We start from the raw sequence: 27,312 nt of genomic DNA, 5'->3' as shown, positions 1-27,312 counted from the left end.
CTGTCAATCATGCACCTCCATCATTCCTACTGGACTGGGGCTTCATCTGCACTATACAGTGGTACCTCAGGTTACAGATACTTTAGGTTACAGATGCTTCATGTTACAGACTCTGCTAACCCAGAAATAGTACCTCGGGTTAAGAACTTTGCTTCATGATGAGAACAGAAATCGTGCGATGGCAGCAGCAGCGGGAGGCCCCATTAGCTAAAGTGGTACCTCAGGTTAAGAACAGTTTCAGGTTAAGAACGGACCTCCAGAACGAATTAAAAGTTCTTAACCCGAGGTACCACTGTACATGTAGAGTCATATCATCCCATTTTAAACAGTCCTGGCTTCTCCCAAAGTACCCTGGGTGGGAACTGTTCAGGGTGCTACGAGTTGTTAGTTGACTTCTGTTCCTCCCCACAGAGCTATAATCCCCAGAGTTCTTTGGGAAGACGGATTGACTGCTGAACCACTTTGAGAATGGCTATTCTGTGAAGGGAATTGGAGGGTCTCCTAACAACTCTCAGCAGGCTTATCAAACTACATCTCCCAGGATTCTCTGGGGGACACCACGGCCACTTAAGTGGTGTGATACTGCTTTAATAGTGCAGATCCTGCTCAGATTGGTAGAGTGGGATGAATTTCTCCAGCCTTCCCCTCACATGTTTCCTTGTACTCTTGTCAATTGAATGCCCCCTTAGGACACACCACATGCCATACCGCATCTAAGACCCAGCCAATGACATCTTGTTTCCTCCCTTATGGCACATCTGCAGTTCTCCATTTGTTAGTTTCTCCAACCGGCTCTCTCCCCCTCCCCACATTACTCTCTGCAGACAGTTGTTTTGAAGTGCCTCTGACTTATGTGAGACCGCAGCTGTCATCTTCCAGCATTCAGCTCTGTGGTGAAGCACAATGCTCCCATTGCTGTAATTTATCTGCACTTTAGCTTTCAATGTGAGTTGTTTCAATTTCATACAATACCTGCCGTAAATTTACCCAGTGCTCAGTGATCATAGTATATATCCGTGTTGATACCAAAATGCATGTGTAGGTATGGTTGGTGCTGGCAGGAGGTGGGGGAGAGCTATTGTCCAAGCGGTGAATCAGTTGAATGGCACATATCTCATAGCCAGGCTTAAGCTTTTCAGTGACCTCTGCAAGCAAACCAAGAACAATGGCTTTACTCAAATTTTGCTTTCAAGGCCTTTCTGAGAGGAGAATAGGAGCAATCAAGAGAATATTTGATCTCACTGCAGAAAAAATAAAAATAAATGATGGTCCAACTATACTTATCAATAAGCTCCCCAGTCTCTGAGCAGTGAGAGATCCTGAGGGTTACAGGATCCAGGATCCAGGATCCAGTTCTCTCGGAATGAAGATCATGGGTATCTTTAGGGAATATGGGGTACCGTATATGGGGTGTTAAGGTAGTACCTCTGGTGGGAGACACACCATGCTCCTTCTGGGGTAGTTTGTCTACCTTTGGTCCCCACCCTACACTCAGCTCTCACCTGTGGCTCCTAGAAGCTGCCAGCATACAACAGCGAACAAACCCCAGGAAACTGCTTTAACTGGCTGGCTAAATCAGGTGAGGGTAGCCAATGGGTCTCAAAACCTTGGTGATTTCGGGATTTCCCCTGCATACAAAGACAGGCTCTGGCAGATTGAGCAGTTGAGACCAATAGTAGGTTCAATGGTCAAGAAGGCGGTTTCTGCACATGATGTAGAGGGAGGTGAGGGGCAGATGGGCTTGACAACCTGGGAGGGAAGCTCATCTAGGAGAAGGAAGACTTTGATCCTAAACCTCTGCTGTCTTGTGGGATATCTTCAGGAGAAGAAAGGGCTAAGGAGTTGCCTCCTTCAAGCAACTCCTGCAGCCAAGCTCGTGCCAAATGTATTGCTCTGCTTTCCTTAGGACTACATCAGTAAGGCTGAGATAGCCCAGGACCTCCACACATACTGCCCAGGATTGTGTACCGGAGGGGTTACTTCAGTGCTGCTAACACAACAGTTTGACTTCAACTCCAGAGGTACAGTCCATTGTCTCTTGAGACAGATGGGTACCAACAACAATATACCATCTGAGCATATTGATTCTTCAACATCAACTTCGTTGGACTGGTCATGTTGTGTGGATGCCTGATGATCGTCTTCCAAAGCAACTACTCTAGTCCGAACTTAAAAATGGAAAGCGTAATGCTGGTGGTCAGCAAAAGAGGTTTAAAGACTGTCTCAAGGCAAATCTAAAAAAATGTATAAACAATGACAACTGGGAAACACTGGCCTGTGAGCTCTCCAGTTGGAGAACAGCCTTTACCAAAGGTATCATGGGCTTTGAAGACACTCAAACTCAGGACGCAAGGGAGAAACATGCTAAGACGCTTGGCAAATCCACACCGTGATCAACTCCCACCCAGAAACCAATGTCCCCACTGTGGAAGGATGTGTGGATCCAGAATTGGCCTCCACAGTCACTTACGGACTCATTGTTAAAAGCGTGTTTATGGAAGACAATCTTACTCGGCTACGAGTAATCGCCAAAAAAGAAGAATGCAAACAGCATTAACAACCCCCATAGATCTTGCTTCCCCTTCAGGTATCCATGATAGCTCCCAATTCCAGCGCAGAGCAAACACATCTCTCTCTGCACCTTCAGCCTGCTTTAAGGACCACACCTAGCAGCGACTCTGGCTATTTATTGTTCTTCTACCTAGGATCCCTCAGCCTCCAGCCAAGTGAGAATAGTGGGGGGAGGTAGTGCCTCCCATCTTTCCTGGAGAGCACCAGCACTTAGTTCATTCTTTGATATGCTGATGAGCACTTAACTGGCCAGCCAAGCCATTACCTGGAGGAAGGAACTGGTTTGACAAGCTTCTCCTTTTATACTCTACCCTCAGATACAGGATCACAAGGTCTGGATCCAGGATTTCATCCAGACTGACACCCCCACCCTGTATCATATCACAGGCACACTAAGACCCAGTTCGTATGTCTGATGCTGTACTGTTTTTAATATTCAGTTGGAAGCCGCCCAGAGTGGCTGGGGAAACCCAGCCAGATGGGCGGGGTATAAATAATAAATTATTATTATTATTATTATTATTATTATTATGTTAGAAGCTGTGGTTCATATGAGAAGTACAATACAATTTTAGAGAAGTTGGTGAAAGAAGATATACAGCCCAGTTTGTTCAAGTTTCCATGCAAGTTCCTGCCTTGTGGGTTACACTGCTTAGCAAGCAGGCCACTATCATAACATCACGACAAGCACAAATATAGATGTATGGATAATCTCTAACAATGAAATCAGTTCCACTTAAATAGGATCTTCCAAAACTGATACATGATAGCGTGTAAGATCTTCTAATCTAGGCAGTACTAATGTTTCATTGTAATTATATTTTCATACCCTTTTCGAGTATCTGGAGGTCCTCATGGATTTTGAGGGTCATTAGGACCAGAGGCTCTCAATGTTTCTTTTTTTTAAGTACAGGCACCCCCCCACTTATGTGAGGGTCACGTCCCAGGCCCCCGTGTGCATAAGCGGAATTGTGTAAAGCCTCTAAATACCTATTTTTCTCTGCTCTCCAGCTGTCTCTCCAGTCCAGACCAAAATATATAGAATTTAAGGTCTGGAGATTGCTGGAGGCAGTGCAGGAAAGCAGCTGCTCCTACATTATCTCACATGCCAGCAGTTTAGCAGGGTGGCTGAGCAGCCCAAACAAACCCCACTGCGCCTCTGGTCTCCTTGGGGCTTCCTCCACCCTCAGTGACGTCCTCTTGGGGCTCAGGGGAGAGTCTCTACATGAGCCATGAGGACTCTCCAGCTCTCTGCCACCACTTCCTGGCTTGATTCTGTTTATTCCACCCCCCTAGCACTGCATATATGTGGTCACATGCGAGTAGATTGTGTGTAAATGGGGGTGGGGGTGGCTAATGTTGTTATGTGTTCCACACTTTCCTCAGTGGTGGCATCCCAGGGGCACTCTAATAAGTTTAGTTTCCTTTGGAGTGCTGCAAACTTCATTGGGTTGTAGCAACATCTAAAGGTAAAAGTAAAGGTAAATGGACCCCTGACAGTTAAGTCCAGTCAGTGCCTTAGCGTGGGGGGTGCAGGGGGGGCCAGCCGCACCGGGCGCAACATCGGGGGGGGGGCGCGCTCGCCGCCTCCGGAGTCGCCGAAGAGCCTCGGGCGCAGGCTGTAGCAGAGCCCCATGTCTCGCGGAACCGACGAGCTGTGCGCGCGTCCGGGCTGAAGGCGTCCGGCAGGCAGCGGCTCTCAGCGCTCGCCGCGGTCCCCGCGCGTCAGGGCTGCGGAGGGTGCGCCAGGCAGCCCCTCCTCACAGCCCCGCCGCCGCCGCCGCTGCTGCAGCTGCTGGGCCATGTTGCATTTTCCTCGCCTCTCTGCCCTCCTCCTCCGGGCAAGCGGCGTCGTTTGGGCGGCAGCGCCAGCGGCAACTCGCCTCAGATCACCTGACACGGACCCGCCGCCGCCGCCGTGGCTACCTTACCGTAAATACCCCAGCCCAGGCAGCAGCAAGAAGAAGCTGGCAGCGGCGGCAGGTTAGGGGTTAGGGGGCGCAAATTACTTGCCTTGCCCCGGGTGCTGACAACCCCCGCTACGCCGCTGAGTCCAGTCGCAAACGACTCTGGGGTTGTGCCGCTCATCTCACTTTCAGGCCGAGAGAGCCGGTGTTTGTCCGCAGGCAGTTTTTCCAGGTCATGTGGCCAGCATGACTAAGTCGCTTCTAGCGCAATGGAACATCGACACCAGAGCAGCGCACGGAAACACCGTTTACCTTCCGGCTGGAGCAGTACCTATTTATCTACTTGCACTTTTTGGCATGCTTTTGAACTGCTAGGTTGGCAGGAGCTGGGACTGAGCAATGGGAGCTCACCCCGTTGCAGGGATTCAAACCGCTGACCAGCAAGCCCAAGACTCAGTGGTTTAGACCACAGCGCCACCTACTTAATATAAACAGATTTTTGTCTACTGGAAGCAAGCAGAATCCTAAAAGTAGGCAGCAACCTTGAAGGTGCTGCTCCTAAAGCCAGCTCACTGCTATAAAACTCCCTGTCTCTGATTCTCTCTTGGAAACCAACATGCAACCTCCTTCAGACTTTCTCTGCCCCATCCACTAAACCGGAGGGTGCCACTTTTCCAAACTCCAGTGATGATAGAGCGGCCACTTCCGCATCAATTCCCCCCTCCCACAAATTGAAATGCTTTGCCAAAATAGAGGACAAAAGAGGACACAGGTTTTCATAAGATTTGTATATGCTTGTATATGTCTTGATTAAAATTTCAAAACAATTACTGTAATTTAAATAGAAACGCATTACATCACTCCATACTGGGGAAGAACATGAGCAGATGGCCTGTGTTCCCGTCAGTGGCGTAGCGTGGGGGGTGCAGGGGGGGCGGACCGCACCGGGCGCAACATCTGGGGTTAGGGCAAATCAATGGGTTAGGGGGCGCAAATCCACGGGTTAGGGGGCGCAAATCCACGGGTTAGGGGGCGTAAATTACTTGCCTTGCCCCGGGTGCTGACAACCCACGCTACGCCACTGGTTCCCGTTAAGTCCACTTTCTAGGTGTTGATGGGGGAACTTCCAAGCTCCCCCCCCCCCGTCTTATGGTTATTGACCTTTAAACCAGATTTGCCTTGGTCAACCCTTCAAATAAAGAACTCTTTCAAACAGAGGATTGTCCTCTGCAAGGTAGGAGTCCCTAACTGGGAATTACAGCCTAAAGACTTGAAAGAAGAACTCTCACTTCTCAGGAATCAAGGAAATATCTCCTTCCATTAGCTCCTATTGAGGAAACATCAGCCAGTCATCCTTGACTATGAGAAAGCCATCTGCCTAACAGAATAGTCTCCAGTCTCCATAACAACATCCATTCTTGATAGTCATGTTGTTGTTGTTGTTTGCACAATTTTAATCTTCCATTTATTAACGCTTGAAAGTGTTCGCTGGAAGATTTTAGGGATTGATCTTTCGGAACAGAGAAGGATGCAGCCGTGATCTCTTCTTATTCATTTCTCAACTTACAGTGGCTCCGTTTCCCAATGGAGCCCTTTTATTGCTATTACTTAGGTATCAGGCGCTGCCATGAAAACACACAGCCTGCCAATAAACATAATACAGTGGCTGTGAGAGACACTTTTATGCTGTGATCAACGTTTTCCCAACTTCCTGTAAAATGCATTATGCATCTCGCAGCTGTAGCATATTTTGTTTAAAACTACAGTGGGGGCAGGGGAGGGTGGAATAAAACCTTACATTTTTAAAAAATACATTATTCAGCGTGAAAACGGAAGACTACATTTCCTCTTGCGTAGCTTTCAGCCCACCAACCTTGGTCTGCATGCCAGTTAACAGATCACACCTTATTACAGATATGGAAGTTATAGAGGCAGAGGATCCCAGTAGCTTGGCCTTGGATCTCTGTTTAGATCCCAGAATGGCACGACCCTGCATGATTTTTGGCAAGTTGTTTCCCTCCCCTGCCATGCGATTAATATTAGTGTTATAGCATGCACTAATAAGTTAAGATAAGATGTTATAGATTGTGGGGGGAATTCCCCCCTAGAAATTAATAATTAATAAATGATAGGAGTTTGATGCAATGACGAACCTAGACAGCATGTTAAAAAGCAGAGACATCACCTTGCTGACAAAGGTCCGTATAGTTAAAGCTATGGTTTTCCCAGTAGTGATGTATGGAGGTGAGAGCTGGACCATAAAGAAGACTGATCGCTGAAGAATTGATGCTTTTGAATTGCTTTTGATGCTGGAGGAGATTCTTGAGAGTCCCATGGACTGCAAGAAGATCAAACTTCTCCATTCTGAAGGAAATCAGCCTTGAGTGCTCACTGGAAGGACAGATCCTGAAGCTGAGGCTCCAGTACTTTGGCCACCTTATGAGAAGAGAAGACTCCCTGGAAAAGACACAGATGTTGGGAAAGATTGAGGGCACAAGGAGAAGGGGACGACAAAGGACGAGACGGTTGGACAGTGTTCTCGAAGCTACCAGCATGAGTTTGACCAGACTGCGGGAGGCAGTGGAAGACAGGAGTGCCTGGCGTGCTCTGGTCCATGGGGTCACGAAGAGTCAGACACGACTAAACAACTAAACAACAACAACAACAACAACAACAACAACAACAACAGGAGTTTGATTATTTGGGACGTGAAGAGAGAAATACCAACGGCAGAGGAGTTCCTGAGCTAGCTTATGAAAAAACAACCTGACCAAGTTAGAGCCATTAAGAAACAACACAGGCCACTGAGAGCCATTGGCAATACATTGGGCTCATGTTTTCTAGTCACAGGACAAGCAGAAATGTAGATAAGCCCAGTGCATGTACATTCCACTACTCTGGGTTCCTATACACGCCTATGTAGAAGTAAGTTCCATTGATTTCATTGAAGCTTGTTCCCAGGTAAGTGTGAGCAGGCTTTCAGGCTTTCACTGCTTATTACGCACTCCTATGAATGGATATTCAGAAATAAGTACTTTGGAGTTCACTTTCAGCTGAGTGGGTATAGGGATGCAGCCTTAAGTACTTAGCTCTCATTACGGTTTCCTTTGGCGAGCAGACAGTTAGGGGGCCTTGACATTTTGTTCTGTGTAATGAAAGGCAAGAATAAAAACCCAACAAAGGACATTGCCACAGTTATCCAGCGGTGCACTTACCCGAACAACTCCAGGATGCTAGCAAGACTAACTAGCGACAAATTTGGAAGGAGGCTGCAGTAATGGAGAACTTCCTTACACATAAGATAGGAAGTGCTTCTATTTGACGCCCCCGCAACAAAACAAAAGCAAGCAATGCTTTTGGCTTAACCTAGCCAGATATCAGTTTAATATGATGTTTTAGAATACATTCCTACCACTGAACTCAGTGGGACTTACTTCTGAGGAGATGTATGGCTGTTCAGTGCTGTGAGATTAGGGATGGGGGTTGTGCCATGAATTCCAATCACGTTGCTCCTATGAATGGTTTTGTTGGTTGTCAAAAAGAGATCTGAGAGTTTCAGCGTGGGCGTGGCTATGATAAGCTTGCCTAGAATTTGTCACTAAACTGATATTATTATTATTTGGGTGGGGGAGTTTTTTTCGCCTACTCTGTGCCTACTCCAACAGAGATCCAGAGAGTCCCAAATGTTGGATGGCTTCCTCTGGAAGTGAAAAACAAAGTTGTTTACCAATACCTTTTCATCCCATTCTTGCTGTTCTGATTTTGACTATGTATTCCCACCCCACCTCAGTTTGGTTTAAATAACTGGATTTTATTGATTATGGTGGGTTAAATCAACAGTCACTGCATGAGCAGAATGATGTCTGCTCATGCTGTGACATTTTTCCTTTCCCCCTACCTCCCAAAATCTTCTCCGGAGGGTTGAGGGAAGCTGCAGAGCAGATAGGATGGGCAGGGAGGAAGTTGAATGAGCTGAAGTTGTTCTGTTTCCACAGTGACTTCACGGGCCCCACTCAGTGTGTTGCACTCCATTTTCCATGTAAACTGCTTTGATAATTGGTCGCAGAGGTGAAAAACAGCGTATAACTTCTCCAAATAAATAAGCAAACAGGGTGCCTTTGGTAACCAACCGCAGTTGGCTCAGCAGAACGTCCCTTTGTCGTCAACAGGCCACCACCAAGTTAAGCAAGGGACCTGTGAAGTGGTGGCAGTGCATCGGTGCTGCAACAAGAACAGGATTGAAGAGCGGTCGCAGACGGTCAAGTGCTCCTGCTTCCCAGGTCAGGTGGCTGGCACAACAAGAGCGCAGCCCTCCTGCGTCGAAGGTAAGCAGCTTCAGCCCCATTTGTCACACCGGCTTAGAACCCCCCCCCCCCAAATCTCCTTGATGGTTTTGATTTCCTGCTGTCTGGGAAAATAATAATAATCCCCCCCTTTGTTAAATTTGGACACATTTCTCTTTGTTAATGATAATGAGTATGTGCCTGAATCATGGTGCAATTAATCTCCTTAATTTATGTACTCGCCCGTTTGGTGCCAGGAAGATTCCTTGGTCGTTTTTATTCCATTTCTTGTAGTTTTGAACTGAAGATTGTAAAGCAGAACTGGAACCAAGGGAATTCAGTTCTCACTTTGTTGTTCTGCCAAGCAAGGGCAGATCAACCCAAAGGTTAACTATGCTATTAGGGTAGTCTCAACCAAAATCAGATCAGGGCTATAGTTCAATTATCAGTGAGCTGTGCTGTGTGGTGAGTGGGCCTATCCTTGCCCTTATGCTGGAATTTTCCTGAACACATTTTCCCTTGCCACTAATAATAATAAATACTTGCGCTTTTTGGAATATGAGAAACAGAACTCTCAAGCTATAAATAGTATTCCATTTTGGGCGCATTAGTAGACCTGTTTTGAAGAAGGGTTAATTCACTCTGTGAATTTGTAAATTCTTAGCCATGCTCCTGACATCACACACTCCAGGGCCACATTCACACCATACTTTTAAAGGGCTGTGATGCGACTTTAAAAGGCCACGACTCTCCCTCCAAAGAATCCTGGGAACTGTAGCTTTTTTAAGGGTCTGGGAATTGTCAGGAGACCCCTATTTCCCTCCCAGAACTACAATTCCCAGAGAGGTTTAACAGTCAGTCCCTCATCACAGGGAGCTCTGGGAACTGCGCCTCTGCGAATTGCCCCTCTCAGTCCAGGACCTTGTTCCCTTAGAACTAATTTATGCTGTCATGCCACATGCGAAACTGGCATTTCTGTCTCAGCACAGCTACATGAGGAAATGTGGCACTGGCAGAGATGGAGGGACCCCAAAAGTTGTTCCATGTAGGATCCCCGGGCACATTTCATTAAATCTCAAAGCCACGTGCGAAGCTTTTAAAAACACACACAAACGAACAGATGTTATGATGAACATATAAATAAACAACAGCGGCAATTGTGACAAGAATGAGAGAACGAAAGCTTCTGAAAAGATCAGATACCTAAAGGCAAATGAGGAAAAAAGACACGATTTTGCTTGCCTGGGTACAGATGTCATTATTGCTAATAACGGAATATATGCAAGCCTGGTTATAATTGCTGGTAATCATCACAGTAGTGCTTGGGCAGGTAAACATCCTGATATCATAACTATTATTAGAATTGCTGCACCGGTTCTATCCATGGCCCCTTTGATGAAAACATGAAGGTGTTCGCTTCCTTGGGTTAAATGCATGTTTATGGCTGAAATTTAGCTTGCTGAAAAGATTCAGGAAATTGCTCAATATTTCACTTTTCCTTCCCGTTCCCCCCAGCAACTACACAGTAGCATATTTCCCTTTTTACGGGATAGCTTTATGTTAAGAAATGGCACCTATAAGTCTTAATTAGGGTTTCTGTCAGCACCAGTGGAAGGAATCTTAAGATGTAAAATGTGGTGAGATTTACATTTAAGGAAAGCAGTGCAATGTTTTAATAGCTTGCCGCTAATTAATATTGACATAGAAATCATATTTGTTAATCCACATGGAAGAGACTTATCTTCAGTTTTCATTGCTTTCCACACAAAACCATGACCTTTAAAAGTGAAATAACAAAGAGCCCCGGGTTTTTCCTAACTTCCCCTGACGTTTTAATTCTGTGAATTAACCCATAAATAAATGGAAACTCGCAGCAAACACCCCACACCCCAAACACTGTAATAGCACCATCACCACTAATTTGTACATACATAAAATCCATGTATGAATTGTATTACTGCACAGATTAATTCAGAAGAGAAACCAAATGTGCCTTGAAGCCAATATAGATGAGCAGATGCCTCACTGCACTAAATAAGTGGGGCAAGATTATTGGCAAGTGGATTTTGAGGGAGGGGAATAAATTTGTCAGTACTGGGGCCCAGGAGAAGCGAGCAGGACAAGATCCCACGGAAGGAGCAGATGAAAGGAGGTGTGGCAGAGGGATGAAACATCAGCTAGAAGGGCTTAGGATGAGTGGAGTTATAGAATCATAGAATTGTAGAGCTGGAAGGGACTCTGAGGATGTTCTAATCCATGGGTAGGCAAACTAAGGCCTTCTAAATCTGGCCCGAATCAGTGTGTGTTTACATGAGTAGAATGTGTCCTTTTATTTAAAATGCATCTCTGGGTTATTTGTGGGGCATAGGAATTCATTCACCCCCCCAAAAAAATATAGGCCAGCCCCCCCCACAAGGTCTGAGGGACAGTGGACCGGCCCCCTGCTGAAAAAGTTTGCTGGCCCCTGATCTAATTCAACCACCTGCAATGCAGGAATATGCAGCTGCCTCATATGGGGATCAAACCTGCAACCTTGGTGTTATCAGCACCACACTCTAACTGACTGAGCTATCCAGTCCCCTCTACTTCCAAGAGTACTGGATGCCTTTTCCTCTCTACCTTGGCCCTCAACAGCTAAGGCATTTTCGTTGAACACAGCCAATTTTCTTCACTGAATTTATGCTGCTCTGTTCCATTTCAGAACTGTTTTACATGTTTTATAACTGGGCTAATTTTTTATGTTTAATAGTTGTATATTCTATGTGTTGTAACTCACCCTGGGACCTCACAGTGAGGGGCAGGTAAATAAATAGTAAAGGAGAAAGGGTGATTTGTGCCTTATGCCTGCTGGATCAGACAAAAGGCCCAGCTAGTTCATCATTCTGTTCTCCCAACAGCCAACTAGCTGCCTATAGAAAGCTCACAGGCAGGTCATGGGCACAGTAGCCCTCTCCTACTCTTGCTCCTCAGCATCTGGTACTGGAGTTAATATAGACACCACAACAAATCTAGCTTTCGTTAAGGAATAATTCTGGGGTAAGAGTACTCAACAGCCCAGCTCGTCGGGGTGCAAGTCCCCCGCGGGTCCATGTGGTCAGTAAAAGAAGGAAGTCCAGCCAAGTAATTAGGAGCAAAACAGTGGTGGTCAGTAGACCATGATCTTTATTGTTGCGTAACAGGTCCCCACAGGAGTAAGAACCCCAAGCATGGGGTGACATCCTCTATTAAAACTTCCCTCTTTCCCCCAGAATACACTTTGAGCAGCCAAGTTTGTTCTTGGTAGGAGCTTTTGTGTGCGTGCACACTTCTTCAGATACTTCAGAAGTGTTCATGCACACGAAAGCTCATACCAATAACAAACTAAATTGGTCTCTAAGGTGCTACTGGAAGGAATTATTTTGTTTCGACTACGGCAGACCAACACGGCTGTAACTAGAACTTTGAGCAGCATAATTGATACATCATCACTACATCACTAGCATGTCACAAATGGGGAGAGGTATACAATGGTTACACAAGTTCAACATTAGGTCACTTTATCAGACACCTTTCCCAACACCTCTTAAGTACCCATCACCAAAAGAACAATAAAACTCTTTACATATCCTTGCCTTTGGTCTTGTCTGAAGATGGGCTTTCGGAACATCTGACTTGCTAAACTGCCTCTGCAGATGTCTATTGCTGCCCCCTTGGTCACTCCCCGGGTGGGGTGCCGTGTATGTGCTCTCACGCTTGGGGAATTATGGCGGGATGCCCTGTTTCTGCTTCCTACGTGACTTCCTGAACACTTTTAAGCAGTCCAAATTGGTAGCCGTCACACCACCTTGCAGTAGTCAGTTCCATATTTTCAACTATGTGATACATGAATAAGTACAGTGGTACCTCTGGTTACGTACTTAATTCGTTCCAGAGGTCCGTTCTTAACCTGAAAGTGTACTTAACCTGAAGCACCACTTTAGCTAATGGGGCCTCCTGCTGCTGCTGCGCCGCCGGAGCACGATTTCTGTTCTCATCCTGAAGCAAAGTTCTTAACCTGAGGTAATATTTCTGGATTAGTGGAGTCTGTAACCTGAAGTGTATGTAGCCCGAGGTACCACTGTAAGTACTTCCTCTTGCCTGCCCTGTATGTTCTTTGGAAAGCTGTTTGTCCCAGCCTTTTGCAATAAATCCCCAGGTGTGTTTGGGGCGTGTCTTTTTGTCTCCTGCCGTTGCTTCCACCCTTCAACCTTGGAGGTTGCGCTAGTTGGATATAATCGCACAATAGATGGGCTTCTTGAAGGGGAGGGACAGGGAAAAGGTTGACGTGTGGAAGAGGAAGTCGTATATTTATCTGATGATCTAACACAGCCTCTTGTGGGGAAACCTCTTGTGGGGAAACCCCCATAGCCATGAGAACAGAGGTAAAATTATAGAGTTATTAGGGGGCAGCTGGATAGCTTCTGCACCTGATAGACCCACCTGGGTCCTCTACCATGTACTCCCATGTGACCTCACTGTATTATGTTGTGCTATCCAGTGCCATAGGCTTCTCCAGCCTTTTGCTAATGATCATAGCTGTCAACGTTTCCCTTTTTAAAAGGGAAATTCCCTTATTCCGAATAGGATTCCTCACAAGAAAAGGGAAAAGTTGACAGCTATGCTAATGATTCTCCTACAATATGGAATATGGTGATGTCGCAGTGCATAAGGCTGGATACCAATAAATGGTGGAGACCTTCTTTAACATGTCCACTGTTCACTATGGCATCAAACCATAATGGATGGTGTCTCTGAGCACTGTGGATGTGGCTGTACCCGAGGTAGTATGGTGCTACCTTGGCAGTCTAGATCTCCTCCCTGCACCTACAAAAAATTGCATGCGTACGCTACTCAGGAGTTGGGTGGGAGAAATGTTTTTCATGAGCTGCCCAAGCGTTTGCTATTTGAAGACTTTCTTCAGATATTTACATACTCTCTATGCCACATAGCCTCTTCTTTTATTTAGAGATTAGATTTGCCTTGATGCTTACATTTTTCATACCGTATTATGTGTGCATGCAACTCAGATTTAATTACTCAATATACATTATATATATATGTGTGTGTGTATGTGTGCGTGCGTGCTGAATGCTAGGCAATGCCTGCACATTTTATGCTATGTTCCCTGCAATACTAAAGCAGGACTTTATGGTGGACAGTAAATACATATTTACTAAAATATGCATCAGCGTAGGAAAGGTAGAGCTCTTGGCTTTTGTGATGATATCCTAATTGCAGGGGTAAACTGGACATTACATCTATTTTGTCAAAACAAATCCTTGCTGAAACAGTTTGGTGCCTGTACTTTAGATTTTAATAAGGAAAGCATTATGGATGCAAGAACCAGAGGTATAAAAGCAGACACCCCTGTATTTCCCCCTGTAGTGTGATGGCTTAGCATACTTTATTTATACTGTAAGCACTGAGGTAATTTATTCAGGTACTTTAGGGCAGAAACCCATGCATGTCCATTTACAGTTTGCAATTTTTTATTTTTTATTTTTTTGTATGATCTAACCCAACCCTGTGGAGGCTTCCATGCTGCAGAAGCCTGAAGGAGGTTTTTAATTAAGCTTGTCTCTGCCTGGCCCCACTTGTGTAACTAATTATTTTCAGTATCATGAAAGACTTTCATTATTCATTTCCCTTTCAAAGAGCTTATCCCACCCCTGATTTGCACTGTGTAACTTGAACCTATTTTGTAAATGATTTTTTTAAAAAGAAAAACATAGCTGTTTGGCTTCTTTGGAATGATTTCATTTTACTGTCTCTATCAATAAATGTAGGCTATAGTCATGCTTTCTCATATATGGCAGTAGAAATACCTGGAATGCCCCCAATATGCAGGGTTCACAGGCTTTGGATGGAGAAATCTTAGAAACTATGATAGCTGGTGGTAATGGGTGCTCCAAGCCATTGAGGCTACCTGGGCTTCTAGCGACATGGCACACCTGAGTGATACACCTGGTCCTTCAGAGAGAGTCCAACACTATCCAGGGCATATGAACAATGCAATTCCTAGACCTGGGAACCAACCATCCATAGGGTCTCTGACTTGTCAGGTTTCACCCTGATCTAACCCATAGCTACCGTTAAAAAGGTAAAGGTAAAGTACCCCTGACAGTTAAGTCCAGTCATGAATAACTCTGGGGTTGCAGCGCTTATCTCGCTTTACTGGCCGAGGGAGCCGATGTTTGTCCGCAGACAGTTTTTCCGGGTCATGTGGCCAGCATGACTAAGCCACTTCTGGCGAAACCAGAGCAGTGCATGGAAATGCCATTTACCTTCCCGCCGGAGTGGTACCTATTTATCTACTTGCACTTTGACGCGCTTTCAAACTGCTAGGCACCGGTTTAGGTCATGCATGGTGTCTCCTGATTCAGATGTTACAGATAAATAGAGCTGGGTGTCATCAGGATACTAGTGAAACTATGCTCCTAATCTCCTAATGACTGCCTTTGCAGGCTTTGTAAGGACATTAACTAGCATTAGGGACAAAATCATGCCCTGTGGCAGGGGTGGACTTTGGTCATCTTTTGTAGTATGCCATCCTGTGCAAGGCCAAAATTTGGCATCGCCAAATGGATTTTCTCCATTATGGATCTTCTCAACTTTGCGCCCACTCGGCTCAGAGCCCTGTGCAGGGGAACTGCCTGCACTGCCCTAAACCCAGCACCCTGGCAGGGTGCAGAGGCACAGGCACCCAATACTCATATAAATAAGAGTGAGCACCTTAAAAAAGTGTCCCCAACTCACAGAGATGGCCCAGGAAGGTCCTGTGGTTAAACGTCTCCATCGTTGTTGAGAGATCAAGGGCAGTGAGCAGTATCACACTTGTCCTGTTCCTCTCCCTTCCCCAAACTGAGCCTGAATCCAGATCGAAATGGATGAAGTTTCATATGAGGTGTCTGTGGCTGAACTACCTGCAGGATTGGCAAGGGTTCAAAATCCAGTTTGTAAGCTTTCAAGGAATTCATGGATTCAAACAGGCCATAAATGCCTAAGCTAGGCAAACTTTGGTTACAACCAAAGAGATTTGCACTGTTTTGATTTAAATAGGATAGGAAACTTTGTTTTAGTAGATTGTCAGGCACTAATAGCACTCACCAGGAACAAACACAAACAGTAATTAAAATTTGAAATCCATCCGGCCCAAAGCCTTGCGTGCCGTAAATAAGTGAAATACCAGCCTTATCCATCGAGTCTTTCCTTAAGAACTATCTCATTTGTGAAATGGGTCTAATAATAGTCATCATGTTGCAAGGCTTAATTGATGTTGGTGCAGCACTTTGCCGTTCCCCAGTTCAGCTACGAAATGTAGATAGTGATGGAAGTAAAAGCAGCTCATTAAAAGAAAAAGGATAGCAAGGAACAAAGAGAACAGATGAAAAATTGGGGGTAGTTTGAAACTGCTGGCAGGCCCTATTGATCTGCTTCTCGGAAGGAATTCTTCACCCCTTCTAAAGATGCTGGGGTCTATGGCATCTCTTTCCCATTACAGGTCTCAGTCTACTCTCTGGCCACACTCTCCTATGGATTGAAAACAGGCCAGAATCTTGCAAGCTACAAAATATGGGAAAGAAGGGCAGGTGAAAGCATTGTCCGAGCAGTGGAACAGGACACGCCACTGTCTCCGAGCTCCTTATAGGTGGACCTACCCCTTTCTGTTTCCTAGGGGCTCCTTGAGTCTCCAGAAATGGGCCTGACTCATGCTTCTCCTCCCCACCGGCTGATCCACAGATGTATCGATCTGCTGAGCTCTGGAAGCAGCGTTGCAAATGAAAAGGGAGAATAAAACATTTAACAGAAAGGGAAGGGATAGCAGCAGCTTTTAACTGCCTTTGCGCTGCAGTTGCAGGAGTCCAACAGAGCCACACACTATTGTGTTTCATTAAAGGTCAACCTCTTCTGTGTTACTTAAACAAGCGGCAAACACTTGACTTTAAAGCGATCATCAAGGGATTTGGCTTTATTCCCTCCCCCCCTTCTCTTTTGTGGGAATAAACACTCTCGGGTTAGTACCTGGAACTTGGCTGGCAGCCGCTACGAGAAGATAAAGCATTAATAAGCCTTGTGTAACTGCCTTCTCCCAGTGTGTAAAATGTGGCTGTGAGTAAATCTTCCCAAGCCGAAGTATTCCGTGTGCCAAAGGACTTTGAAGGGTGGGACACTCTGCACTAACAATAGTTCCATTAAAGAAAACTCTGTTGCATCTAGGGAACTAGAGAAACCCAGAGGATTTAATCCCAGTATACTGGTAAATCTTCGCCTTCAAGATGTAGTCTTTTGTCAAAATGAAAGCAGCCTTCTGATATCTTCATTCCTTAGAAAACCGTAATTAGGAGAGCTTCTCTGAACACTGCTAGCAAGACAAGAGTAGTTCTAAACCCCACCGGGATTCCCTGACAAAAAAAAGTGACAACAGATGTTATCCTTAGTGTGTTTCTAGCTGTGAAAGAAAACACACACACACAATTTAGCCTGCAGTCCTATAGCTGGGAATATGCTATGCTGATCTCAAGAGGACTTACTTCTTTTTTATTTTTTTATTTATTGATTGATACATAAAAAGGAAAACACAAATACAAAATTACACACAAGAATAACAATAAACACAAAATTTTCTTAACAAACAATAAAACATAAATTGGTCTTAGCACGATAGACCCGACCTCCCGTCTATTCCTTATTTTAGTTTTATATCACTTATTGCCAATACACACTTTTATCATAATTTAACTTTTTCTTAATATATCTTAACTCTCATCTCTAATTTGCAACTATTAATGAAATTCCTCAAATGCTGTGAGGGCGATCTGGCTGCAACATCTGTCACACCATTGATTGCCAGGGTTGATTTGGCTGATCTGGCTGGCTAGGCAGGTGTCCCCTTCCTCACTGCTCCATGTGTGTCCCTCCCGAAGCTGTGCGCTTGGTGGAAGAGGACGACCACCCCAGATAGAAGGAGTGTACTGTTGAGAGCCAGTGTGGTGTAGTGGTTAAGAGCGGTAGACTCGTAATCTGGTGAACTGGGTTCACTTCCCTGCTCCTCCACATGCAGCTGCTGGGTGACCTTGGGCTAGTCACACTTCTTTGAAGTCTCTCAGCCCCACTCACCTCACAGAGTGTTTGTTGTGGGGGAGGAAGGGCAAGGAGAATGTTAGCCGCTTTGAGACTCCTGAAGGGGAGTGATAAAGCGGGATATTAAATCCAAACACTACTTCTTCTTCTTCTTCTTCTTCTTCTTCTTCTTCTTCTTCTTCTTCTTCGGTCAAGGGTATGCGATAGCTGTGCTCCCCAGCTAGAACCTCCGAACAGGACTTACTTCTGAGTAGGCATTGTTTAGGACTGCACTGCTAAACCAGTAGCTGTTTGCATAAGCCATGGTACCTAGGATGAGAGAACCTGCTCCTGGAAAATTAGATGTTTGTGGCATCTGGGAGATCAGCAAAAGAACTCATTCAAGAGAAATTGTTTATTTATTGTTTATTTAAAACAGAGTGGATACCCTCACAAGGTATGTTCCAGATTTAGATTCCCAGTTTTGTAGCAAGCCCTAACAAAGGAGCTTGCAATAACTTCTCAGACACAAATATCATTCAAAACGATCGCAACATTTAAACAGTTTCGTAAAGGCAACCTAAGGATAAAGCTACAAAAACTAAGTAGCAGCCAACTAAGGAACTGGAATAAATATTTGCTGGTAGCATTATATTATGATATGGTAGATTGTATGCATGTTTTATTAAATGAAACTTCAGGTAATGAAATTACAATACACAATGATAGACTCCCATCCAAAGACATGCCTGTTACCCACATTGAAAATGCATAGCAGAAATGAAATAATTGAATCAGTATCAAAAGCTACTGAATTTACCACTGCCAACCTGCTGTTACATAATTTATAGGGGAGCACCCTGTGAGATAATAGTTTGTTTTGTCCTTTACATGCAAGAATTGGGGTTTGGTATGCTACTGTAGACTAAAGGATCTATGTATGTCTACCCAGAAATAAGTCCCACTAAACTCAGTGGGACTTAACTTCCAGGTCAGTGGATTTTGTATTGTCACCTTAATCAGCTATACACAGTAAAATCATGTTAGATAACACAATTAACATTTATTTCCATATTTTAGCTTGAAATTCAATTTAAATTTGTAAAGTAATTTCATATGAATTGATGAATTGCACCCACTGAATCAAATCTAATAAGGGATGTATAAATACGCTTTATGGGGTCTCCCTGCACAGGAAAAAAAAATGAAAATATTAATGATCACATTATGAAAATGAAAGAGAAGACTGATGAAGGGCAACTGTCTTTGCCAGCAATCATGTACAGAGGCTGCTTGAATCTCATTGAAGTTAAATGGATTTCGGCTGAAGCTCAACACAAGGAAACATGCTTGAGTAAAAGTGCACAGGATCACACTCTTAAGCAGCCTAATATTATGCAGGAATACATCATGGGCATACAACAGCATTACTTAAAAGAAAGAGACGTATCTTACTAAAATCTGTGTTCAAAATATTTTATTACTTACTTATGTTGTTCTTTGTAAACTGAATAAAATGTCCAGTGGCCAACAATGGCTCTCATAATAGTTTACAAATAAAATTAGAGGTGTGGGACCATATGAACAGAATAATCTCCATTGCCAGTCCAGCTGGGTTTGTGCTCCCTGGGCTGGCCGATGAATGCGCTGAAACAGCTGCAGCACGCCAAAACAAGGAATTTCAGGCTGGTTCTGGTGGCAACGAATACATCTCCCCACCACCACCACCTGCAGAGGAAAAGAAATGGAAAGGTTTTGTGTGAGGAAGGTGGAACACAGACAAACAGGTCTACACACTTTGTCTTGCCATGTCTTATGTTTCTGGCAGGCAAAAGAAACCAACTATGGTGTGCAGTAACAGCAGAAGCATAAGTCTAGTGCAGGGGTCAGCAACCTTTTTCAGCAGGGGGCTGGTCCACCGTCCCTCAGACTATGTGGTGGGCCGGACTATATTTTGAAAAAAAATATGAATGAATTCCTATGCCCCACAAATAACCCAGAGATGCATTTTAAATAAAAGGACACATTCTACTCATGTAAAAACATGCTGATTCCCAGACCGTCCACAGGCCGGATTGAGAAGGCGATTGGGCTGCTGCATCCGGCCCCCGAGCCTTAGGTTGCCTACCCGTGGTCTAGTGGTTCTGGCAATGGAGATCACCATGCAGACCCAGGGATTGGGGAACCTGTGGCCCCTCAGATGTTGCTAAACTGCATCATCCATGAACATTTGCCACAATGGCGAGGGATGATGGGAGTTGAAGTCCAGCCACACCTGGAGGGCCACAGATTCTCCATCCCCAATGCAAGAATGTAATTAGCACAGCACCAGTGTCACAGTCACAAGGTGATATTTAATTGGCTGAGATAACAGGAGAAGGGGTTCGGACTACTCCTCCCACACACATTAAAATAATATGTGAGAAGGTCATGGCGCCACATGGGCTAGCCTTCTGCCATTGTTCCTTCCACGTTCCCTGCTCATGAACCCACCAGTCACACATTTGATAAGCACAAGAAGCAATGTACATGAACAGATGTCCTCTGCATAAGGAGGGATCCTGATTAGCCCATTCCAATGGGACTCATTGCTAATCCTTGGGTTCAGTTGACTCTGTGCTCAGTCAGGTGGTAGGAGTAGGATTGCTGTCTGTTATCATTATTATTAATTTCATTTATATAAGACAGCTACATATACATAAAAACAGTTAAAGCAATATATGCAATTTTAGTGTCCTACAAAAAGTATCAATTTCCAACATTTTTAATACAATGTTAAAACCTTTTAACACCCCCAAAATAGTTGCACCTGTTAAGTCAAGGATTCATATTTCCTGTGGTTTGGGGTAAGATTTGTATTTTCCGTTACCTGCAGGTATGACTCCTATTTTCAGAAAAGCCTTTTACTCCTATTTACAAAAGCGATTGATAGTCTGACCTTCAACTGCTTTGTTGGTAAAGGTCCATATATTTCTAGCTTGTTACACCAGGCTTTTGCTTTGAAAACCATTCTTCTGCTTCTGGGTTTTCAGTCCTGGCAAGTATGTTTATGTTGACTTTAGCAAGACTTACTTCTGAGTAAACATGTTTAAGATCCTTCTGGCGGTTCCCTCACTGCGAGAAGCCAAGTTACAGGGAACCAGGCAGAGGGCCTTCTCGGTAGTGGCGCCCTCCCTGTGGAACGCCCTCCCACCAGATGTCAAAGAGAACAACAACTACCAGACTTTTAGAAAACATCTGAAGGCAGCCCTGTTTAGGGAAGCTTTTAATGTTTGATGGGCGGGGTATAAATAATAAATTATTATTATTATTATTATTATTATTATTATTATTATTATTATTATATCTATGAAACTATTTTTGGAGGAGTGATCCTAGAATGACTTTTGCACGAGGTCTATATACTCAGCTTGAATTACACATGATGATTGCATTCAGATACCATGTTCTCAGTCTGCCCAGTTGCTTTATGCTGTCAACTTTGGAGGATCAGCAACAGCTTGAAGCATCTCTCCTCCCCCTGCCTTCTCCCCTTGATATAATCCTTTCTAGTTTCATCAAACCACAGTTTCCCATGAGAATTGAACTTACTCTGTTGGCTTTGCATTTGCTTATAAATCAACATGATGGCACTTGCTCCATTTTGCTCTTTGGCAAGCCATTTTCTTTTTGTCTTCCAGCTGCCATTGTCATCCAGAAGTGGTGGTGTCATATGAACCCTTGCCTGGATGGAGAAGACTGTAAAGTGCTTCCAGATTACTCAGGTTGGTCATGCAGCAGTGGAAACAAAGTCAAAACTACCAAGGCAAGTTCATGTACCCTTTTCATTCCCTATCAGTGAATACTAGGTCATTCGGTGACATGGGTAGATCTTACCAATACAATGCCCCAACAATGCCCCCGGCCAAGGGGAGCAATCTGCTTTTCCCTATAGGAGTGAATGGCTTCAAGTACAGTAGTGTACTCAGGGACATCTTCCTGCTGAGAATGAAGTTTGGGTTTCCAGCGATGAGCCATCAATATGCTTGAAATACTCTCTTTGTCACATCTGCTGTAGACAAACCTCTCGTGCCTAATGCAAACTTCTCTGCATAGCATTTTAAATACAATGCAGTCAAACGTAGCATTTTATGCATATTAAAGTTATATCTTTAACAGTGTGGTCATCTTTTGGCTTCTGTTTTGGAGTCATGCTAGAGTAGCCTTCATCAACCTGCTGTTGTTAGCAGAGGCACTTGAATAATGCAGAGGGGAGTTGAGTGAGAAAAATAAACATTTACCGAACAAAACGGAATATATCTGCTGAGCAGAAAAAAACAACAGAGGGGTTTTGCTTTTCTGACAAGGCTTGTTGAGAGCAGGATTCAATTCAACTAAACTTCCCCAAGAAAACTCCCTCAAAGCTTGGCAGCCTATCAGAGTACATGCTACCTCACCAAAGAAGGAGGAGGAGTTTGGATTTGATATCCCGCTTTATCACTACCCGAAGGAGTCTCAAAGCGGCTAACATTCTCCTTTCCCTTCCTCCCCCACAACAAACACTCTGTGAGGTGAGTGGGGCTGAGAGACTCCAGAGAAGTGTGACTAGCCCAAGGTGCATGTGGAGGAGTGGGGAAGCGAACCCGGTTCACCAGATTACAAGTCCACTGCTCTTAACCACTACACCACACTGGTTCTCACCAAAGGCCATGCCAATTTCTCTAGTTGCTTTGCAACACCTTAAATTAACAGAATTAACCTTTAAACCACACATTGAATGATCTCTGCTGTTTCACTTCCAGCACATTGCACCCTCTAGCTGTTTTACACATACAAAAGCCCTGGGAACAAGTAACACAACACAAATGATGATAGAAGCTACAGGAGCACAGAAGCAGCTGTATTCTTGATCATGAGAAGCATCCAGCAGTGCACCTGGTCACAGAGAGAAAGGAATAAGGAAGGAACAGGTGACCAGAAACAACTGGAAGTCTATGTAGAGCCATTCCAGGGCAGTTGGGGGTATAGGACTTAGCAGAGCTTAGGTTGACAATGAGCAGAAACTGTTCTTCTTCACATGTGTGGAGACATGGCATAGGGAACTCTCCAGTTCAGATTTAGGCCTCTGCACACATTTGAGATCAACTCCTGTGCTGAATTAGCACCCAGGAGTGCCCTAAACTGGCTTTGCCTCATTAAAGTAACAAGCTATTAACTCCCCTCTTCAAAGAAGAGATTCCCCAAGAGTGCAATCCACATCCCATCGAAGTCAGTGGCAACGCTTACTTTGATCTTAATGGGCTAGCATTGCACCCAAAGGTGCTGCAAGCATCTTTGATTTGATAAGAGGCCTTTTCCATTTTCTTGTTATCTTGTGGAGTATACTTTTGTGGAGTGAAAAAGCAAGGGCAAGGGATATCCAGATAAGGCTCAAAAGCCACCTTTTATAGTGTGAACTCATGTATCTGGGGTATAGGGGCTCCAGCTTTTGGGAGGGCTGAGGAGGGGAAGAGAAAAATAAAATTTTGATTTTACTTTTGACTCCCCAAAGTGCAGCCACTGTATATGGCACTTCTGTAAGTTAAAGGAGGAAACAATTCCCCAAGTCACCATGAAGCAATATAAGGTCTTTATTATCGTCATCATTCTCGATTCATTAAAATGTTGCTGTCAATCTAAGCAAAAATGCCCAGCGCTGTATACCATGTTTTAGTTCTGTGTAGGAATAAGATTTCCATAACAGTAAATTCATTTGGGTTATGGGCAGTCATAAATAGTTCCTCTCTTTCTCTAAAAATGATAAAGGACGGTACTGCCGACGCTGAATACTGGTGTCTAGTACATAGCTTAAATATATAATGGTATAAAGTTAGCCAGTTTATCGATACATTTATTACTTCACTAGGCCAGCTGCTGGTTCTAAATGAGCTGTCTGGTTGATCTCAGCCAGAACTTGTCAAAACTGCACTTCCAAAACAAGGCTGCGGCATTGGTAGACAGCGACCTTCTCCAGGTGTTTCCTAAATAGCTTGAATAAGCATGCAAGGGGGAGGCAGTAGGGGTGAGTGCTCCCACACAAAGGAGGATGTCTGAAGAGGAGAGCTGGCCTGTGCTTTTGGAGGCTCCCCATGTTGAGCAAAGTCTCAGGAAACTGACCTGGGGTACAGAACAACCAATGGCAGGTTGTAGATGGTGGATAACAGGTAGTAGATGAAGACCTGCATGGCGCTTCATATCCCCAAGGAGGACCTTGGGGAGTGTCTGAGGGATCTACAACTGCAATGGAATTAATGTGGCAATGCGCTAGCTAGGATTCAGCAGAAGGTGGAGTTTGAGATGGAGGTCATTCATTGGTGCCTGAGTACAGATCCAACAGCACCAACAGGATAGTGAATGGTCTTGGGTCACCAGTGGGATGTTGGGCTCCTCCTCCAAAATGTCTTTATGACCCTTCCTGGGGTTGGAGCCTGGACATTCTTTCTGTTCCTCCAGAGAAACGTTTGTGGTGAATTCCACTTTAAGTCTCTTATGTCCAGTGAAGTACGTGATGGCTCTGGTTGGTTTGTGGCACCTGACTGCAAATCACCGCAAATTTTGTGATGATGATTTCAGGACGCTGAATTATTATTTTTTAACCAGTTTGAAGATTCGGTGCAATAGTTAATAAACTGTGTTCACGGATGTGAAATGCAAAAATGGGGTCAGAATTGTTTTATTGGAACTAGCAAGGGGACATGCTACGGAGGATGCCTTGACCTCAGTGTGGTTTCGCTTTAATACATACATACAGCACAACAGAGCAATGGCCTATCCCCTCCAACAGCATACGAATCAATATGGCTAACCTGACCCAACAACCTAGCCCGCCTTTCTCACACAAATAAGCCGCATCACAATCAACTAAGCACAACCAACCAAGCTTGGGAATCCCTAACCTCGCAATATCGATAAAAATAAATAAATACACAAATATGCTGACCCAACCCTCCGATGCTAAGAATAGGCAATAGAACGAAATAACAATATCCCCCATCTCTCTCCCCCCTCACCTTTTCCCCAACTGCAAGATGTCTATGACAAAAACGACTCTCACCAAACATAAACGAACTGTGAAAAAGACTATGAACTGAAAGTGGAGGCAATAGGTATTAGAATTCCTGCTCCATGATTGCAGTCATGGGATTTTTGTCGATCACATGATGGTGTATGTTTTGACTCCACAGAGTGGGAAGTGACGGAGACAGGATGTTTGGGTTACTGTGTTCCGTGAAGTGGGACTACTGTCCTTTGTTCTTTTTCTCTTTGCTGTCTGATGCTAGAGAGAGAGGGAGCCATGTTGCAGTGCTCTGTGTGTGTTTATATGTAAATAAAGTAGATTAGCCAAAATGCTGAGTTGCTGAGGTCTGTCACCCAAGGTGCGCAAACTCTGCAGATCTCTAAGTGTGCCGGTGTCGGTTGGCATCGGTCACTGTGATGTTTGGGCTGAAGAAAGCTTTTGAAGCTCCCGAACGATCGACCAAGAGGGAGGGAACATGCCAGTCGGGCATGTGTCTCTGCCAGAGTCCTACTCGAGTGTAGGCTGAACTCCTGACAATAGGTGTGCCTTTCCCTGTTTATCTGTTTGCTTTGTTACACACACACACACACACACACACACACACACACACAAAACCCCCTAATAAAAACCAATAAAAAAGAATTGTTTTATTGGAACAAATATCAGTGCAATCTGTGCAATTGCTGCAATGCATAGAAAAAACAACTTGTTGGCATCCATCTCTCCTGGGAGACAATGGAAGAGTGTGCCTCTGGGGATGAAGCCAAATCATTGGAGAGTTACAGTGCCTGCTGTGGCTGTAGAGAGACATGTTTTGTTGCAGCTGGGGCAGATGAAGGCATCCAGTTGTGCTGATGTGGGTGTACCATGGTGCTGCTTCTTTCTGTGCTCCTCCCAGCACTCATTTCTCCTGCGGTCACTGCTGTGCATATATGACCTGACTGATTGTCTCCAGGTGCTGTGGTCCTCTGTGGTCATACATAGAAAAAGCTGTCACCAATTGGCTGTTAATACTGACTTGCTCCCCCAAAGCAGCTCCCTCCTTTCTCTTTTCCTGTTTCTGTATGCATGTAGAATGCTTACTGTGCTCAGAAATGTGCATAATCTAGCAAGTACAGGTCAGCAGTTGAAACCCTGAACGTGTGGGAATTTATGAAATCTCTGGAGAATCCATCTCCTCCTGCCAGTATTTGCCACTATCAAACTATTTATACACAATTGTCACTTTCCTCTTTTTCTTTGTTTGCAGGTGACACGGTAGCAAAATGTAAACATGTGCCAAAGTTGGACCGATGGGATTTACAGCTGCATTGCCCAGAGACGTTCATTTTGTGAAAAAAAAGTGTCAAGTCTGGACTGCCAACTTTTCAAAACAGCTGGCACAAACTTGAGCAGTGCTCCTTTTTAATAAGGAGACCACACTTCTCAGTCTATGACTTTCTTACAAAGAATGGAATACATTTTAAAGGCAGAAGCTCCGAGTCTAACCCTTTCACGCTCAAGATGAACATCTGTAACCAGAACTCCTTCCAAAGTGCAACAGAGATCTCCAGGACTTTTATTCATGACTTTGTAAATCCTGAAACCTTGATTCAAATTGCTTGGCAGGAATGGTGAGGTTAAAAACCAAGGGTAATTCAGATTAAGGACCCTCACCATGAAAATGATAGGGAAGACAATCGAATTGCTCTTAGAACACCCGCTTCAATATATTTTTACCTGCAATTTACTAAGTATCAAACAAAGTAGGGAAGTCAGTCATGATGTTTAATAAATAAGTACCCCTTGCCAATCTTCATATTCTGTTATAGTGTGTGCAATTATGTTTTCCCTCCATTTGTTCAGTGTTAAGGACAGTAATGAAAACACTCATTCCAGAAGTAGATAGATTTTAGCACGCCAGAGAATTCTGTCCAGCAGAATAGAAACCGTTGCTGCTTTGCTGCCAGAAACTGAAAGAAAATGGAGCCATTAAATTGGTATTTTCACCCAAGTCAGTGAACATTTGGATCACGGCTTCACATTCTCCTATGTACAAATGTGAGATGCGTCTTAAGCAAGTCTGGTACCATTTTGCTCTAAGACATCTCCACCAATGGGTGGTGGGGCTAGGTAGCTCACTAGGTCATCTCTGCAGTGAACCCTATTGGCATTGTGCAATGGCGCAGGACTGCCTGCCTGCCTGGAGTACAAAGGTCAAAGACACTGGAACTGCACACCCCGCAGGCACAGTTAGATTCTTTCCCGCAGCAAAATGTATAGGGCATAGGAGAAAATGAAGCACGCTATACTACTGCTGTGTGAGTTTCCTTCTAATCTCTTAACTGTCACTTGTCATGCACTTATATAGATGGCTCTGGAGCATCAAGAAAGTCTTTAGGGTGAGGCCTTAGCATCTTAAGTTCTGTGCTGCACTAGAATACTTGTGCACTGGTGC

The 27,312-nt window shown here is 44.5% G+C and overlaps 1 protein-coding gene across 1 annotated transcript in view; it reads left to right on the top strand.

Moving 5' to 3' along the window:
• The window catches only part of TAFA4 (TAFA chemokine like family member 4), a 132,679-nt gene extending 106,006 nt beyond the window's left edge, over positions 1 to 26,673 (top strand). Inside the window, exons 4-6 of the mRNA XM_083602571.1 lie at positions 8,648 to 8,803; positions 21,520 to 21,603; positions 26,125 to 26,673. Of these exons, the coding sequence (XP_083458697.1) occupies positions 8,648 to 8,803; positions 21,520 to 21,603; positions 26,125 to 26,210 (326 nt within the window). The 3' untranslated portion in view covers positions 26,211 to 26,673. The remainder of the gene's footprint in view (positions 1 to 8,647; positions 8,804 to 21,519; positions 21,604 to 26,124) is intronic.
• The last annotated feature ends 639 nt before the right edge of the window (positions 26,674 to 27,312 follow it).

This window comes from Podarcis filfolensis, assembly GCF_964270895.1.
Source record: "Podarcis filfolensis genome assembly, chromosome: 2".
NCBI classification, from domain to species: domain Eukaryota; kingdom Metazoa; phylum Chordata; class Lepidosauria; order Squamata; family Lacertidae; genus Podarcis; species Podarcis filfolensis.
The sequence above is the reverse complement of the archived record's forward strand: the minus strand, read 5'-3'. Positions and strand labels throughout refer to the sequence as shown.